The sequence below is a fragment of the Manduca sexta genome, chromosome 27 (genome assembly GCF_014839805.1).
Source record: "Manduca sexta isolate Smith_Timp_Sample1 chromosome 27, JHU_Msex_v1.0, whole genome shotgun sequence".
Lineage (NCBI taxonomy): Eukaryota > Metazoa > Arthropoda > Insecta > Lepidoptera > Sphingidae > Manduca > Manduca sexta.
Window position 1 is genome coordinate 2658252 of NC_051141.1, and position 18904 is coordinate 2677155.

Genomic DNA, 18904 nt, shown 5'->3' on the forward strand with positions numbered 1-18904 from the left:
GAAATATTTCGTGAACGACAGCATTGGTGGCGTCATGTATTGCGAGTGCGGTATGATACCCTACTAAGGTCCGGAGTACGAATCCCGGGTCAAATTGATGTTACATTTTTCTACTCAGTATCAGCCCGAAGTCTAGAATTTGTACGTGATATAGCGATAGGGTCGCCCCCCATCACATCATGGGACGGAACACATATGACGAAAACAGAGTGCCGTAGTAGTGCGTCTGCCTACCTCTGAGAATAAGAGCGCGTCTTTGTTTTTGTTTCTAATCTCACGTTCATTAGTACATTATGAAAACCTTAATACATAATTTATTTGTAAAAAAACCGATTTGGAAAAGATTTTTTAACAATTATTATATTTGCTGTGCCCACTACGTCGTCTATGTGAACTTATACGCCTCCGGAATACGTGGTGGTGGAAGCGTGTGGCGCTTCCGATTACCGCATTTGACAGGCATTTTAAGGATAAGATGCTTGTTATTGTGCTGAGATAAGAGAGGTGTGTGGCCAACATCACTCTGAGACAAAGATTTATAAATTATGTAAATTAATAAATATTATCAGTCTTCGTCTTGAATAAATATAATATATATATAAAAATGAATCCCTATTTCCCTTGGTCACGCCATCACGCGTGAACGGCTCGACCGATTTCACTATTTTTTTTTTTGGGTTTTTTATTGTCAGGAGAAAGATCTTATGAAAGAAAAAATTAAGGAAGTTGAGCGGAACGTAAGAAAATTTAAGAAAAGTTAATTTCAGCGATTGACAGAATGCGCGCTGCAAATTCATAGTTAAGACGGGACAACGTCTATCGGGTCAGCTAGTGATTAATAAATATGTACTTGTTAATATTGCTATTCATTTTCAATTTGCACCTTGGCCGAGCATTTATTTGGAAAATCATTTTAGGCATGTTAGACAGACATTTAACAATTTATTAAATAAATGGTACACAAAATTAAATTTAATATTTTCAGTTATTCGATTTTGTATCTATAATTATTTTTATTGCATAACTAGGTAAACGAGCAAGCGGCAACTGCCGCCCATAGACTTATAAAGACATGTAAGTGGCCTCCATAAAGAAATGCAACCATCTGCTCCTCTACAGTGGGGGCAACCTACACGCCGCCATAGACTCATGCAATACCAGTGCATAGACAAGCCTCTGCCAACTGATGTGATTCGCCAAACAGCACATAGACTATCAATCAGCCTGCGCCGTTCACTACTGAACATAGGCCTCCTCAATTGAAGACAAACAGAAAAACAAAGAAAAATTTCAACACTTATTATTTTACGTTTCGTTAACCATTCATCGCGTTATTTTATGACCGGACACAGAAAATCTACGATTTTAGTAATATATATTTTATTTAATTAATTTGGGTGTAAATCTCAGTAGGTCCCTCATGCTGTCTTTCAAACACTTCTTCAATTATCATTATAAATTATACCTCTAATCGGAAATACACACGGGCACGGCGGCGGGCAACAGCTAGTGTCAATTTAACTATCACTACACCATTAAAATATTATTGTTGCGCATCGCATCCGTAATGAAGTAACACGATATTAGCTCGAGAGCCAGCTACAAAACAATTTAACATTTATTTCAGACCCCAGACGTAAAAATAGGGGTGTCTCCCTCTCTGTCTGTGGCAAGCGAATTCAAAATGGATGGAAATACGAATGGACTGCGTGCGGATTATTTGTTTAAGTTGATGTGATTAAATGGTACTTAGCTATAACTTACGAAGTATTTAAAGATCATCACCTCGTTACATACTTAACAACAAAGTCTTACATTTATAGATTAGATTGATTTCAGATTCACACAAAAAATCATGTCACATGACGCTACTATTACATAATTTATACTGCTAAAAATAAAGCGCGTATAAAATAAATATATAATGTTAGTGTATAGCCTCATGAACTCGGTTACTATACCTGTATGTCAGGCTATTACGGACCACATTCTGATTTAAAACGTTTAACCACACCTACCCATTGTCTCGATGTGGTCATAATATACATCAGCGTGGACACAGCATTAAAGCTAGTAAATCCAACGTAAGGCTATATTCCCCTCACATCCAGCACTGCAACTCTTGTAAGCCAGTATCTGCAGTGGCACGCATTGTACCAGAATCGGCAGTACCATTTTATGACACTGAGCGGTGAAGCTGAGCGAATGTCTATGAGCACTAATCAATCTTAACTCGCAATAAAATTAATCCAACAGAAATAAGATGGAAATAAAATGCAACATCAAAAGTAAATATTCTGCGAAACGATGTCTGCAACTCCGTGTATGAAGCTTATCATTTAATTATGTGAGTTTCGGAGAAAACGATTTTAGTTTTTCAGTGTGCGTTAATTCACTCCATCTGTACTCTGTACGCTTTGCTCAAAAGTTTTAATTGCTTAGTTATTTATGCCATGCATCATTTAATTATTCGTATCAAAAAGACCTCAAAAAAACATGCATTTGCAGTTTAAGGTATGTTCTTTTGTGTTTCAAACCTTTTATTTGATTTAAAGATGGACGAACGGCCAGTTTGTAAATGAAATAAAGTTTTTTAATTTGTACTTTTGCAAAGAATTTGTTCCATTAGTTTTATATTGTCGTGCGACGAAGGATGGTCTAGAATATTCTCCCCTTTTTTAATACGTGAGAAAGCACTTTAATTATGTCAATCATCTAATTAAGAAACCGATAACTCAAATAGAAACTGTTACATTCATGTAACATAAATAAGGACAGCTCAAGAACTTCAAGCAAAGACGAACTCGTACGTTGGGTAGATCAATATCGTCTACTTGAGAAACAATTTGTAACTTGCATTTGCTATAATTAAGTTTATCTTCAGTGAGTGGATATTTGATTATATGGACAAATTCCCTTCAATATTGAAAATGTCAATGTGGTTAACACTGACATCGCTATATTTGCCAAAAAATTTGACAGCCTTATTGAGAATCTAAAGTACGAGTTATTATGATGGTGGATTACTAAACTTTTTAAAACTGGATGCCACAACACGTTTACGCCTGATTCATTATCTTCTATGCAATTTCATTTATTTAATATGACAGAGATGGTCGTAACATTTTTTTCAGTTCAATAACTCAGATAGAAAACAAGCTATAGCTCTTTACTGCTACTTGTTGAGAATTCTGATTGAATGCTCCCCTTTGATGTCACGCAGCGTCACTCGCTGCTAACTCCTCTACGTGGAATCCATCCTCCATACCTACATGCATACCTCCACACATGCTCCTTGTGTCACCAATTAGTACCCAAAAGAAGCTTATGTATTACTCATTTAGTTATAAACTGACTTTTGTTATGTCTGACCATAATTAAAAGCAGAATATTACAAATAGTACATTAATGTGAGTGCTATGCAGTGATGCGTAAAAGCTGGTAATCCTTTAATGGATCCCCTTCAAAATTCAGGATAGACTTTAGAAATACTCGAACATTAACATATTATATAGAATTAAGTTACTATCGTATTTGATAATCTTTATGATGCTGATGGTTTCTGTATATTTATTTATTTATTAACACTTTGTACACAGTATATCAAAGTTACTAGCGGATAGTCACTGGCTGAATGTTGCTGGCCTTAAATTGTAGCATTTCCATAAACATGGATTATAATTGTAACCATCCAATTAGTTTTGTGCTAGCTTTGTAACTGAAGAGTTCTGTTAAGAAGCAAGTAACTATAAATAAAGAAGTGAAAACACAAACATCGCAAATAAGATCTTTTCAAACGATCAGAAACATTATAGATAATGTTATACCATTGGAAAACAAACGACACATATATATACGGAAAAAGTAATGAATTTTGAAAATGTGAACGGAAGTTTTAGTGCATTTAGGGGGTAGGCAGAGAAGAAGAACATTTTCAAATCACCTACCGATGATGTTTTAAGATGAACATTACAATTTACACCATATAGTTCGATAGCAGACTGTCGGGACGGATATCCGAATGGATGAACGTCCCGGATCTTTTGGTCCGTAGGTTGAAAAACCAAGGCACAAATTTTTAACTTTTTAAAGTTACGTATGTATTCTTTGTCATTTATAACTCGCGTTAATCATAAATAAAATAATGTTATATAATTCAATTCAATTTTTAGATTGTGGCTCCATCGTCGGCAGACGATGATTATGCCAATGTCAAAATTGAAAGTAGGAAATATTATATAAACATTTCTAACTTATGTGTCATATGAATGACAATTATATGTATGACAACTAAGACTGCGTCGTTGTAGTGTTCAAAGGTTCAACCCAAAGAGAATTATAATATATATGGAAAGTCCAACCCCTAAATACTAGCAGAAGGCTATTCTCGAGAGTTTGAAAGTTTATTATTTATCGTTTCACCATATTATATCTTGAGTACAAATTTCAATTCTAAACTTTGTCGAAATGAACACTATTAGTGTCTGATTGGAAACAAACCAAGATTCTAAATACGATTATATTTATGTTTCTGATAAAGTGACATACTTTTTTCAGTTCGAGAACTCATATAGAAAATAGGTCATAGGTCTTTTCTGTTACTTCTGATGCAACATCACATAGCATCACTCGCATACCACCTAAGACGTGGAACCCAATCTATATAAATACGCCACCGGTGTATGTAAATTTTTAAGTTTATTAATAATTGAAATTAAACTAATTTTCGGATTCTATCGCGGTTAGTATTTTATTTTTCTCCCGACGTTTCGAAGACTTTGCAGCCTTCATGGTCACGGGGGGGACTGAGGTGTTGTTCATCCGTAAAGTCAAAGTTACAATATCTACCTACATTTTACAATTATACAACTTTTTAAAAAAAATGTGCTGTTAGTGGTCCGATCTACACAGGATGAGCTCACAGTGTCTTAAATTCTGACAGCCGGTCTTTTAGTTCCGATTTTATTAAATGTAGAACTGGGTCCCAGGTTTGTGCAAGCTTCCAACCACCTTCCCTATTGAAATTAGGATGTTTTGTCCGAAACGTCGGGAGAAAAATAAAATACTAACCGCGATAGAATCCGAAAATTAGTTTAATTTCAATGAATAACATTCGCGTAAACATAAGAAATTTATGAATAATATTAACATTACTTTATAGAACATGCTGTGGTTTGGCATGATCGCAAGTATCGAAACAGTTCAGTGATTGAAGCCAGATTATTTGTATTAACTACCGATACGAGAAGATAATATGAGAATCGATCGTGTGATCTTAGATGGTTAATATTTTACCGTTTTATCTCCAAAAGGGTAGACAGAGGTGCACCCGTTTTTAGCCTCCGTCCGACAATGTGATATGGAGCCTATTACCGTATCTGGCCAAAATTCCAGATTCCAGGCAAAAAAACAATATCAGTTACCTGAACCGGATTTGAACCCACACCTCTGAGTAATATTGTATTGCTCGCGCAACACAACTACATCACCGAGACAGTCTACTAGAGTACTAAGTATTTTTAAGTGAAGAAAAATATTTTTGAATGTAGAGGACAATAATGTGATACTAGAAGTTGAATGTGAAAATAATATTACTTTTTGAAAAATGCAAATTTATTTCACGATTTGAACGAATCTGGGCGTAGGGGCTTTCACAGACTGAATACTGTTATTTAATCACTAGCTGACCCGACAGACATCGTCCCGTCTTAACTATGAATTTGCAGAGCGCATTCTGTCAATCGCTGACAATTATTTCAAACAATTGGCAGTTGTATAAAATTAATATTTTCGTTAAGTTTTCTTAAATTATCTAATTTTCCGCGTAATTTTTTGTTTTTTTTCTTTCATAAGAACCTTCTCCTGATAATAACAAACATAACAAAAAAAATCGTGAAATCGGTCCAGCCGTTCACGCGTGATGGCGTGACCAAGGGAAATGGGGATTAATTTTTATATATATAGATAAAGATAATATATATAATATTTTAAATAAAAAAAAATACGAATGAAAGTTTTTGATGGTATAAAAACCTTGTTGACAAATTATATCTACTCCGTAACCGAAATAAGAATGTTATAAAACACTAATACTGATTTATGTTTATCTGCAAACAATTAATTTCATAATATTAAATGACTTACTTTTTCATTTTCATATTTATGTTCATTTCGTTTCAAAATGTAAGCAAGTAAAGTAAACAAAATCTCTTAGAGACTAGTTACTGTAAACTTCGAGGGAAAATTCACAGTTGATTGGTTCAACAGATTTATGCACTTCGATGCCAATTAAAAGTAATACTTGTAACTGGCTATCTTAGACTATCTAGAAAGGATGCGCCTTATACCTGTTAAAAGTTTAAATATTATGTAACTTCTTGTATCACTATTATATTGAAAGTATAATACACATAATCAAATTGAATTATCACTACCAGAATCTGAAATGATCTCCATACTAAATTTAATCATAATAAGACTTAAATCTTATATCTCAGGATGGCGAGCGCAATGGAATACCAAACAATATTTTGTAATTCAAAGTGGTGTCTACTGTTTATGGGCGGTCGTCTCGCTTACCATCAGGCGAACGGCAAGCTCGTCTCGTCATTCAAAGCAATAAAAAGAATTAAATACGTTCGGTAGTTTTTGAGTTTATTGCGTTAGGATAGGTAGGGATGATACGAGAGACTTTTATTTATATTATAAATGAAAGTCTCTTGAAAATTTTTCAAGAGGAACAATTCCGTCGTAGGTGATAATTACGTAATTTTAACCATGTACGCAGCGCACGCAATAGCTTTCAAAAGGAATATTTTTCTCCGTTTTTTCAACATTCTTCATCGATGTTTTTGGTAATAGCGTGATATTATAATAAAAAAAATTCGTTAGCAAGTGTAGGTTACATTTCACATAAAGGTATGAAGTCTCGTTTTAAGCAAAATAATAGCTTGTATTAGGAAGACTTCGCTCTTCTGTACAGGTTGCCTTAGACTATCATTTTATTTAGTAAGTATTGCTAACTCTACTGAATTATAAGAAAAAAGAACTTTAACAAAGGGTTAGAAATTCTGTAAACGAAGCGCACACATACAATATATGAATTTGTTATAATAGTGTATGTGTGTGCGAGTGCGTGTGCGTGTGAACGAGTGTGTTAATTATATAATATTAGAAAGATTCCTCGATAAATGGGCTATCAAACACTTAAAGAATTTTTAAATTGAAACCAGAAATTCCTGAAATAAGCGCGTTCAAACAAACTCTTCAGCTTTATATAATAGTATAGATTTATATCGTCTAAATATAAATCTATACTATTACTAGACTGCACATATAAATATATCAGTTTTACGCACACTAATATGATTCTTTAAACGTATGCAATATGCATGATCATTTCATCTTTATTTATTTGTTAGCACTACCACATTGTACATATAATAACAGTTCATATTCACTAGTATTAAACAATTATTATAGTCGACTGATATGTACAAGTACGGCGTACATAACATTCGCCTCAACACTTAGCGAGTAGCATATTTTTATGGGACCTCAAGAAAGTAAACATAATATTAATAATAATGAACATTTTTTTTAACTACAGATACGATATAAAAAAGAAAAGATTTACTTCTAGGACAACAAAAAAATAAATTAGGTGAGAGAAACCATGTAATTGTGAGGGTTATGAAAGTAATTCGTAAATCTTGCGTTTAAAGATCGAGTAAGAGTCATGGAACACGTCTAATTCTTTACAAACTTTTAAAAACTGATTTTACTGGTTGCAGATTCTAGTACTTATATGTTTGACAAAGAGAAAGATCATACAACCCAAGTCCTTTATATATTGTCTAAGCCAATTAAAGAAGAAACGGTAATACCGGAGATGTTTCCTACGAACGGCGTTGTTTAGTTATATAAACTTCTCGACTGGAGTTCCGCTGTCATTAAAAAACCGGACAAGTGCAATTGGACTCGCGCACCGATAGGTCGTACAAATTCGTAGGTATAGTAACCAACTATATAAGTATAAACTTGGCAAGTTTTGTTTTGCCTTTCGATTCCTAGACGGTTATATACATCATATTACAGTCAACAATAAGTTTATAATAGTAAAAAAAAAAAAATTTTATGTTTTATATTTGTGTTTATAAATTATTTTTAAGTATAAAGTATAATTTTTTTTACATGTGCTATATATATATTGCTATTTGCTATAGATTTTAATATTCATGTTAAATCCTAAATAATATTCAAATATGCGACATATCTTTTCATCGCGTTGAATTACAAGTTTTATTTTTTTCACAGCTGAATGTAACCTTAGATCCGAGTAGTTTAGGTAAATTTCAACTTGATATCATACCTACATAACTATACCTCAGAAAGTGTCGAAATATACAGACAGATGGCCAGAAAACAAAGTGATCCTATAAGGGTTCCTTTTGAGGTACGAACTCTAAAAACATAATTAATGAAAACCGATCTATTCAATTCCTCATATTTATGCGGAAAAATCTGATCACCTCACTCACATTGGTTTATAACAAAATTAAAATCAACGAAGGACGAACATTTTGTTACTTGAGCTGAAACTGTAGTGTTATCAGTCGACCCCTTTGTCCTTTTATTTCTAAAGCTTAAATTTAAATCTATAATTTCAAAGATCTAGTGTCAGCATACTTGCGCTTTAGACCATTCTAGATTCGATTCCTAGAACAAGTTCAATATAACTGAGCTATTCGATTACAAAAACGACAGCATGGGTATGTGTTTCACGAAGCTATTCATCAAGGAATCGTGTCGGCGACGACTCACCAGTTGCGCCTCTGGATGAGCTGATGTTAAATTTAAAACCGCGCTGCATAGAAAACGACATTCAAAGCGTCGTAGTGTTTGACAAGTGTCTCTAATGAGCATTAAATGATAGATAGAACTAATTACGAGGTGGCCCAATTCCACCGCTGCGTCGTTTTTGGCTCATCTGAAATGCTTTGAGCATCATATTACAGTAGCTAGCAAGGAGCTCTTTTTATACGAGCTGGCAGTAAGCTTTACCTAGTAGTAGCTATTACATGCTGCTATTTAGTTTTTGTACTTTCTTATGCATTCCGGGATTAAGGAAAGATATAGAGGATTATTTGCATGGCACGTTGTAACAATGTATGGTAATGATTCTGAAATTAAGTAATGTCTTCATCCTAATGCATGGGAATCGAATCCAGGATCTGACAGTTTAGAATCGAAGTATGCAGCTCCTAGATTAAGGTTATTAAAAATTTATGTTTACAAACATTGTCCTATCAGTTAAATTTGTTTGTAACTTTGCATTGATTGGTTGACTGTGCCAAAATTAACTTGACAAACCGTTAGTATTATCTAGAATGTCATCAAAATATGGGAAAAAATCGAAATTTAGCATTTCGAATGCTTATTATTTATCAACTATTGTTTTACATAACAAATTTAATTGTAAATATAATCAGTAGATGTACGATGATAATGTATGATAATTATAATGATAGTTTTGACGCAACAATTTTAATTATTTGTACTAACTACAAAATGCATGAAACATAATACGGAATACCAACATTTTTTTACATTGTCCACACATAACCCGCGTTGAATCCTAATTCTGTTTATATCTACAAGTAAAACAAAATTATACTTTTAGTCTGCTAAGTTCAAAAGCAATTTCCGCAAAGGAACTGAGTTGCTGTTTTCATAACCAAATATAAAAATGACTACAAACATTTCCACATAAACCCAACTACAGCTGGTTACCCCAAACTGAACTATACATCCCAAACAGTAGTATTTCCTCAGCTTATTAGACAGTTGTAGCTAGCTTTGATTGTTAATATTTAATTAATGCTCAAACGTCATGGTGCATAGTATTAACATTCCTTGATTATGAGAATGCGTTTGAGAATTAAGCCAGTTCAATTATAATACTAATGTTTACTTAAGATGTTAGATTCTTAGTGCTTGTTTTGCAACTGAGTCAATCTACTCGTCATATATATTGACTAAACATAAAAGTTATACTATACCTAATGTGTACTTCCAAAAGGTAATGAGTACTGTCTACAAACTGTTTAATAGGATAATAAAATTGTAAAAAAGGTAATTATATTATAGTATATCGATTTTAAATGGCATTTTTTATTATGGACATTTTGTTAATAGCTCTGCTCGCATGCTTTCGATTCCTGAAATATTACCGTGACCCATTTGATTTTTTCCAGAAGTACCAGAATAAGGTAAAGGGTACGTTTGCTGGTTACACCTGTAGTGCTATTAATAAAAGCGTTCAAAGAAACATCGACTTTATTAGAAGAAAATGTAGTCTATTTTAAAATATTTTATACAATGATTCGAATAAGTAAACAACTTTAAAGTTTTTATTTTAAGTGTTTCACCATTATAATTTATTTGAACTTCAACAAGTTTGTAAAATGGCAAGTCTGGAACTCAGAGAAGACCTATATGCACGGTTATAATATCGAGACTGACGACAATATCTTTGAACTACCGCAGAACGATAGTCTTTTATGTCATACAAATATTAAAATAAACATTCTCTTTAAAACCATTCAAACACAAAGTATGAGTAATACGATACAAAATCATTAATAATGAAACAAGTTACCTTTACCAAATCTCTTAAACACAGAGATTTTGATAAACATCCACCGTTTCGCAATTGCGGTACTTTGCCTCCATAAATCCTGTATACAAGCCACAATAAGGCATACAATATTTCAAAGTTCCTGAACGCCCGCCGTAAAGCCCCAAAATCCTAAAGTGCAGTCAATACTTGACTCAAAGCGAGTGAACCGCGAATGCAAATACATTAAAACTTCCACTCAACTTTAGACCTTATTAATACATTTGTGAATATCTTTTTGGCTTAATAGTGAAAAGGCTGGCATTTTGGATAGATCAGGTACCGTCTGGGTAGGTATCACCACAATGTTGATTTTTGCCGTCAAGCAACGAAAGCTCATGTATTCAGCTTTCAAGGGTATTGTAGCCATGTTACTGGACATTATGAACCTTAATTTGAGGTAATTAGTTATTTATTAAAACTGTGTTGAAATGATCAAAACTAATATAAATATTCTCTACATTTGATAGTTGTAATGTGAAACCGCATTGTTCAGAGGCCTTAACAGAGGCATTGCTTCAAATAAACTTAAACAATTAATTGAAGTTTGAATTTCTCAAATTTGCTAAAGGGGTAAGAACTCTTCCAACACCAAGTTTTTAGTTTCATATTTCTTCTTTCACATCGCTCCTACTAGAGTAGGGTTCCAGCTACACACTTCAAAGTTGCAGAATTCTTAGTGGCTTGGTTGAGATTAACTGTCAACTCCATTTAACCCCAAGAGGCAATTTTTAAGGCCTATGCGGACTCCCGAACATTCCACACCTTCTTCCCAGAATATCCCCTCCCAACTTTCTGAACTCACCCTGTAGTGGCTAAATCGGGGAATTCCAGTATCCTATTTGCAGCTCCATTACATCAAACCAATATCAGACTAAATAAATATAAGACAAAAAGCGGCGATAGCCTAGTTAGTTGTGGAACAGACTGCCGAGACAAATGTCCGCAGGTTCAATTTCCAAAGGCACTCTGACTTTTCTAAAGTTATGTGTGTATTCTTTGTGAAGTATAGCTTGATTTAACGGTGAAGGAAAATATCGTGAGAAAACCTGCATACCTGAGAAGTTCTCTATAGGAGTTTTGAGGGTGTGTGAAGTCTACCAATCCGCACTAAGCCAGCGTAGTGTACTAAGGCCTAACCCCGTTTAGTAGTAAAGGAGGCCCGAGCCTAGCAGTGGGACAGTATATAATACAGGGCTGATATTATAATATCAGACTATTCGTGTTAGAAAAATCACAACAATTTTTCATGTTATTGCTACCACCATTTGAGTGAGTAGAATAGTGGTGGATTGTTGGTTTAATCGGTCTTATGGCCTAGTGGACACGCATCGAAACACGGTCAATATTGGCTCCCACTAAACTTTTAAACGAAACTAATATTACAAAAGTTATATTATGTGGGCTTGATTTAATTATACTATTGAGTATTTTAACCGATCCTAAATTTATTCAACGCCTGCAGCCTGATATGGATTTTAATTGTTACTAGTCGTTGTCCAGTGGTCGAAATCCGACTGTTTTTGTACTTCTCAACATGAATTTTAATCATGCCAAATCTCAAACTCCATCGTGCGCGCAATATCCTTAAAAGGGGTAAAAAGGTTTTTACTTCACGTAATATATACATAATTCTTTTTCACAGAATACAATCCAAGAAAAATATACCCATAACAGCTTCTCTCCCAGTCGAAAGAGCTACAAATAACCTCCGCAAATTCAACAATAAAGTGGCACGTTGCGGAGAGGCAATTACGAAGGCGAAATAATAATCTTCCTATCGAACTGGTAAGAATTTTCATACATTTTAACGAGCAGGTATCACAAAGAACTCAAGTTAATATTAAGACATCATAGACGTCGCACGACAACCGATGCATCTTACCCATTGTTATGCTCTGGAAATAGCTCAAAAGACCCTTTGTTCCCGCAATCCTGTACTAATACATGGAATGTCGGCGCATTCTATCACAATATTGTTGCGGGGAATAATGTAAGTAGACTGTAAAGTCGGTTATCTTTTGTATGTTTCCAATGGAAATCTGTATCGATTTTCTTTTGAATTCACGTGGAGTTTCAGGCGCTTTTTATGCGTCGCTTAATTGTGATTTTTAATATGGTTCTCGATGGTTTGGTGGCTTCTGCGCGTTAAGTTTTCAATAGGTAAATACTTATTTTGTTTTCATACAAAATAACTTTAAATTGTTTTAATTACCTACACTGTTGATTAGCCATTGACAGCGTTTGAGCGGCGCGTTGAACACCGCTGTTTCGAAATTTATCAATAAATTGGTCTATATTTGAAGCCCAAACAATACATCCTGTCCAAATAGTTATTGTTGCGAAATTCAAAATCAAAATTTCTGCGAAATTGTAAGCCGTCCATTATAATGGACTGTAGGTAGTGTGCCGATTATAGGAATTTATATATTTACAATATGATTTGTATTTTATAATACATTGGTATTATGTACGGTGCGTATTAAGCAACACAACATAACTTTTCAATACCCCCATTCACTTAAGCTGGAAATGTAAAGTTAGACTACTTTTTTTATTATTGCTTTGAACGTATGCTGTACGCCGTTATTTAATTATTAATTATTGTTTGGTGTTCCACAGCGCTCGCTATTCCGACACATGAGATTTTAATTTTATTATATCCAGTAGTTATACTGTCTACAATGTCCTTCAAACCGGAACACAACAGTAACTACACACTGCTGCTTGGCGGAAGAAATAAACATTGCGGTGGTATCTACCCAGGCGGACTCTCACATCTAGACCTACCACCAGTAAACTAATAGTGAAATGAGTTGAAACGAGCGCTGGCACTAGTTCGAAGTATAGCAAGGCCCTAAATAATTTTACTATACTTGATTATCATTTTCAACTTTTAGCACATTTGCTATCCGCTTGCCGTCGCATTACCATCGCACCCGGAGGCCACAAGAACCGGGATCTCGGAGAAGCTTCTGGAATTGACAAGAGACTTTCCCGCCGTCACACCCACCTCTACAACTCCTGTAAGCCAGGATCAGCAGTGGCACGCATTTTATGACACCGAGCAGTGAAGCACGGCGAGTCTCGGGAAAACTAATTTGTCATTATCCCGCAATGAAATTAATCAAATAGAAAGATAGGGAGGAGTTGGAAATATTAATTGTCCACTTCCCTCCATAGCAATGCGGGAGCCAAAATAATGAACTGGCAAGTCATACTTAATATTATATGCTAATTTTTGTTTTGATAATTCCTTGCTGGTATATATTGCATTGTAAATTTTATCGGCATAAAAGTAGACTTAATATTAATATAAAAATAAGTCTATCTGTATAACATTATCTAAATGCTTTGACTCCCTGCGTGTTCTTGTAGAAACATTCAAACACTTACAGCAAAAAAAAAATATATATATATATTTGTAATCAAGACTCAAATCAAATGTTATAATAAACCAAATCCACATTTTAATTTTCGTTTCAATAGTATAGTCTTAAAATACTTACCGGTTTAACGATACAATTTCCTGGGATGGGAAAATCGGTTTCGGATTGCATTCCGTACCTTCCCAATATAGTCTCTCGTTTCAATTCCATCTAATCTGAAAAATTCAAATCCATACGTTTTGCTGTACGTAAGTTGATATGTATTCTCTACATTTATGCAAGTATATAAAAGCTTCAATTGACAATTCATCGCAGTCTATTTCCACCAACAAGCAACAATAAACAATACCTTAACAAGCACTGTTCCGATCCTGTTACAAGAAATTTAAATATAATAATGAGACCAAATGCCTTAAGATTATGAGCATAGCTTAATGATACATACACACACACACACTCACGCCTTAAATCATCGAAGGAGTAGTTAGAGGCGCAACTGGTGTCCACACTTTCCGTCGTGCGTATTCTGTTCCATATGATAGAGGGGCGACCCTTAGGCTCTTAGTGTGGAATTTCTGCCCGATATGGGAATAGACTCGGAGCCTATTCCCATATCGGGCGGAAATTCCACACTCCGGGCTAATATTGAGTCGAAAAATCTAATATATCTCTTCCAGACTCGGGGATCGAACCCGAGACCTTAGTACTGCACTCGTAACGAATATAATGCGCCACCGAAGCAGCGCATAGGAATTCATCGTGGTGATGTTTTAAGCAATAATGGTCCTTAAAACATGAGTCGCGGGACCCGCCTCGAAACTTAAATGTAAATATAAAACATTTTAAACGAATATTAAAAATCCCACACAAGATACTTCAAGTTTTTAAGAGTAGCAATAAACCTTATCTAGTTATAAAAATGTTATTCGAAAACTAATATCACGATGTTAAACCATTATATTAAACTTAGGGAGTTATTGCACTTTATGAGGGACTTCTCATACTATCCTAGCTGGTATTTTAAACTGTTTTAGGGCTCTGTGCCGATAGTATAATAAAAGAACCTTCTTTTTTTTATTGCTCTGAATGACGAGACGAGCTTGCCTTTCGTCTGATGGTAAGCGATACGAACGCTCAGGAACAGTAGAAACATCATCCAACACCTTGAATTACAAAGTATTGTTTGGTATTCCACTGCGCTGGCCATCCTGAGACATGAGATGTTAAGTCTTATAATGCCCAGTAGTTACACAGGCTACAAACCTCAATTACTTATTTCAATTAAGTTATATAATTAAAAATCAATGTAATTCATTTAATTAACAAGTCATGCTTTACTCGTAAAAAAATATTTAATAGAATAGTTTCATAATTTTACATATAGACATATACTAAAATTCTCGTTTACAAAGAGACCTTGTAGTTATTTTAGTACAAATTTCCTATAATATTGTTTGATATTTTATCACTTTTGTTCGCGACTCCGCTCGTGTTAACCGCTATTCCCTGAATAAAAAGAAACCTTTAGCACAGAGGTTAACGAAGCTCTCTACTAGTGAAAGAATTTTCGAAATCGGTCAAATAGTTTTTGAGTTATTGCATTACAAACATACAAATCAAATCTTTCCTCTTTATTAATTTAAATAATGCATGTAAGATCCATATTCAATGTGAATCCAGCAATCGCAACAAATGATTCATACATACAAATGACGATTATTTATAGATCTGTCACATTAGAAGTCTTTAAATTGCTTGTCAATATCATTTACTATAATTAGCGCGTAAATTTGTGGCCATCCAAGAGCTGGTTTTATTTATACACGGCGCGTATCGTAGTGACCGATATCGGGGTCTCTATTCTGTATATCATGAAGATTTCTCGCGAAATTTCATAACCTACAAAATAACGTGTGACATAACGGAAATCGCAAATATATTTAGCTAAATCTTAATTTAAAGGCAATTCTGCAGTTTGTAATAAACCAAATGCCTACTACTAAAAACAAGGAGCAATAAAAGTTTTAGTACCATGTTTTATATTATACTTATCATAGACACAAGATATAAAATCAATAATGTCTCGGCAATGAAACTCAAAGTACTTTTCTTCAAACTCGGACATATAAACAGAAGTAGAAAAAGCAGGTTACTACGTTTAGCTTCACAAACATCGTGCACAAGGCTTAGACATTTCTCATTTCATAACCCCGGGGAATCTACGTTAGTGATACCGAATAACCACCCATCGGATAAACTTGGCGACTCCTACTTCATTGATATCGCGTCTAGGAGATGAAGTCACATGCATTATGATTATAATACGATTTATTAGGCTATTAATCTTGTATGTAAGGATGCCTTGGGCTTATAATTAGAGACATAGTGCAATAGTCGTTCCGGATATGTTTTCTAACCTGGGTAGAGCCCATGTTCATATAAACATCATTTTAATTGACCCTTTAATCTAAAACGTTCCTTTCGTGCAACAAAATGTACAGTATATTTCAAATGTAATCACAAATTTATGATTGAAAGAGTAAAATTAAATTATTGATTAATTGTTTATAAATTAAAGTATAATCCGTTAATGGAAATCCTTTCAGCTAATTTGAAGCTCGAATTAAAAATAGACAAAGAAAATCTCACGTTACATTTTGGTGACGTGCGATAAACATTAGTTTAAAGAAGTGCTTTATTTGAAACCAATCACCGAACAATTAAAGAATATTCTCATTTGTTTATGAAACATATTTCCATATTTTATTCTGTTATTTAAGTTGATTGACTTGCTGCGAAATTATGATGCACGAATGTAATTTTAATTATCATACATTATATATTACATTACTTGCTTTACAATATCGTTGATTGCAGATGTTTCAACTGATGGGCGGCCATGAATAATGTATACAATGTACACAATTTTAAAACAACGTTAATATTTTACAACGTCCTCTGATGTAATACAAACGTTCGCAGTAAATCACAATTACATGTCACAAAAATAAATCAATAAAACAAAACCAGCATTACAGAATTCACGGGAGTTAATGACAATCTGGCTCGTCTCCACTCGGTGTGCAGGAAAATGTATTTGTTTTGTCTTTACATCTGACAGCTGTAAAAAACGCGTGCGTATGGATTTGAATTGAATTGCGTGCATAATCACAATGACATCCACAACGCCGCGCCCCGGACATACTTGGATTACACAAATACCATAACAACAAACGATTATATCCGCTTTACGTCGGTTCAATCATCGTAGTGTTTTACATCAAAAGAAAAATTTGGCACACAAATAAAAACGACGAGGAATTTTTTCGATACAATGCACGGTCAACGTATTGACAGAACATCATTGGCAACGCGTCTGGTGTCAGGTGGGGTCGAAGGGAGATAAATCGGGAGGCTGCTACCGCGATCAGGGAACGTGCCTGCCTGCCAGTCGCAGACGAACGATCATCCGCTCCGCACGCTTCTCCAATCTTAGTTAGGTCTGTGGTGTGACGTGAACGTGTGCTCATGCTCAGTGATCATTTGTAACCAGTGGTTTCTAATCGCAGAGTACCCCTTTGCGAGATGTGGGATGACGTAGAGGAAGAAACACCCGAGCAGCCCCAGGCTCCGGCTGAGGAAGCCGCCGCGCCCGCTGAGGGTGGTGAGGCCGCTCCTCCCGCGGAAGGCGCGCCAGCTGAAGGAGAAGCCAAGCCAGAAGAAGCCGAGCCCCCACCACCAGAAAACGCGTCCAACGAGCCAAGGAGGCTCGTATTCAAACACTGGATCAGGTACAATATTGCCACAATGAATCACACCTCAACATAAACATCATACAAAACATATGTGACTTTAGCGCACGCATCAAAATACAAAAGCACAATGTTTGCAAACTATTACAGGTTAACAGACACGCTTTCAATATCAAATAATAACAAGCTCATTATTTTAGCGTTCATAAATTAACAACGAATCGCGTTCCCGTTCCAGGCCAAAGTTCCTGCAGTACAACTATCTGTACGACTACCGGAAGAGTTACTATGACGACCAGATCAGTTACTTGGATAAGCGAAACAAGGGTTTGCCGGTAGAGATTCCGCGCGCGCAGACCTGGGCCGAGCGTGCGCTGCGCACCTACCTCGCCAACACGCCCGCCACCTACACCGCGAAGACTAACAACAAGGACAAAGTCCTCCTCCGCCACATCTCCATAGGCGCCAGGTTCCAGCGCTACCACACAAAGTCTCGCATCTCGAGGAAGTATTCCCGCTTAGGATTCAACTCGGTCTCCATATAGCTTCGCACTAACACCACCGCTTGCCATCGCTTTGTGGAACCCGCTCCGATCTTCGGGCGTGACCTTTTTGTCAATGTTACAGGATTACGTTGGCGTGATGGTGCTCGCCGCTCGAACATTTCACCATAGATCGGAAGCCGTCCGCATTCCTATTTTAATGTCTTATTTGGGTAAGACAATAAATTCTATTTAAGTTACTATGTGTTTCATTTCTGTGCTCTTGCGACTTAATGCGGTCTGAATGGAGTCTTCGTGTAAGTAGGTTTGGCTGTGAGACATCGAATGTGACGTTCCTCTAACGAGAAATTAGCTTTGATGCATGCTATTTGATGCAATGCGAGAGACACAGCAATGCGAATAACTAGGAATTAATATTATGTCTATAATCCTATTAGAGGAACACAGATTTAATAATAACCTGAGGAAATGTATGACATCGCTTTAAATTTCAAGATCAAAATGTCAGAATTAGAATAACTTACTAAAATTACTCCCAATATTAGTTTACTATACAAATTGGCCTTGCCTCTAAATGTAGTA

General features: G+C 35.3%; 1 protein-coding gene across 2 annotated transcripts; it reads left to right on the plus strand.

The window, feature by feature from the left end:
• The first annotated feature begins 17407 nt into the window (after window positions 1-17407).
• LOC115448529 (flightin) lies at window positions 17408-18561 on the plus strand. Of its 2 annotated transcripts, XM_030175980.2 has the most exons (4): window positions 17413-17567; window positions 17637-17858; window positions 18058-18324; window positions 18447-18561. In XM_030175980.2, the coding sequence occupies exons 2-4, from the start codon at window positions 17653-17655 to the stop codon at window positions 18460-18462; spliced, it is 489 nt and encodes a 162-aa protein (XP_030031840.1). In that variant the 5' UTR covers window positions 17413-17567; window positions 17637-17652; the 3' UTR covers window positions 18463-18561. The 2 variants fall into 2 exon arrangements, with proteins under 2 accessions (XP_030031839.1, XP_030031840.1); XM_030175979.2 differs by lacking the exon at window positions 18447-18561 and having other exon boundaries at window positions 17408-17567; window positions 18058-18414.
• The last annotated feature ends 343 nt before the right edge of the window (window positions 18562-18904 follow it).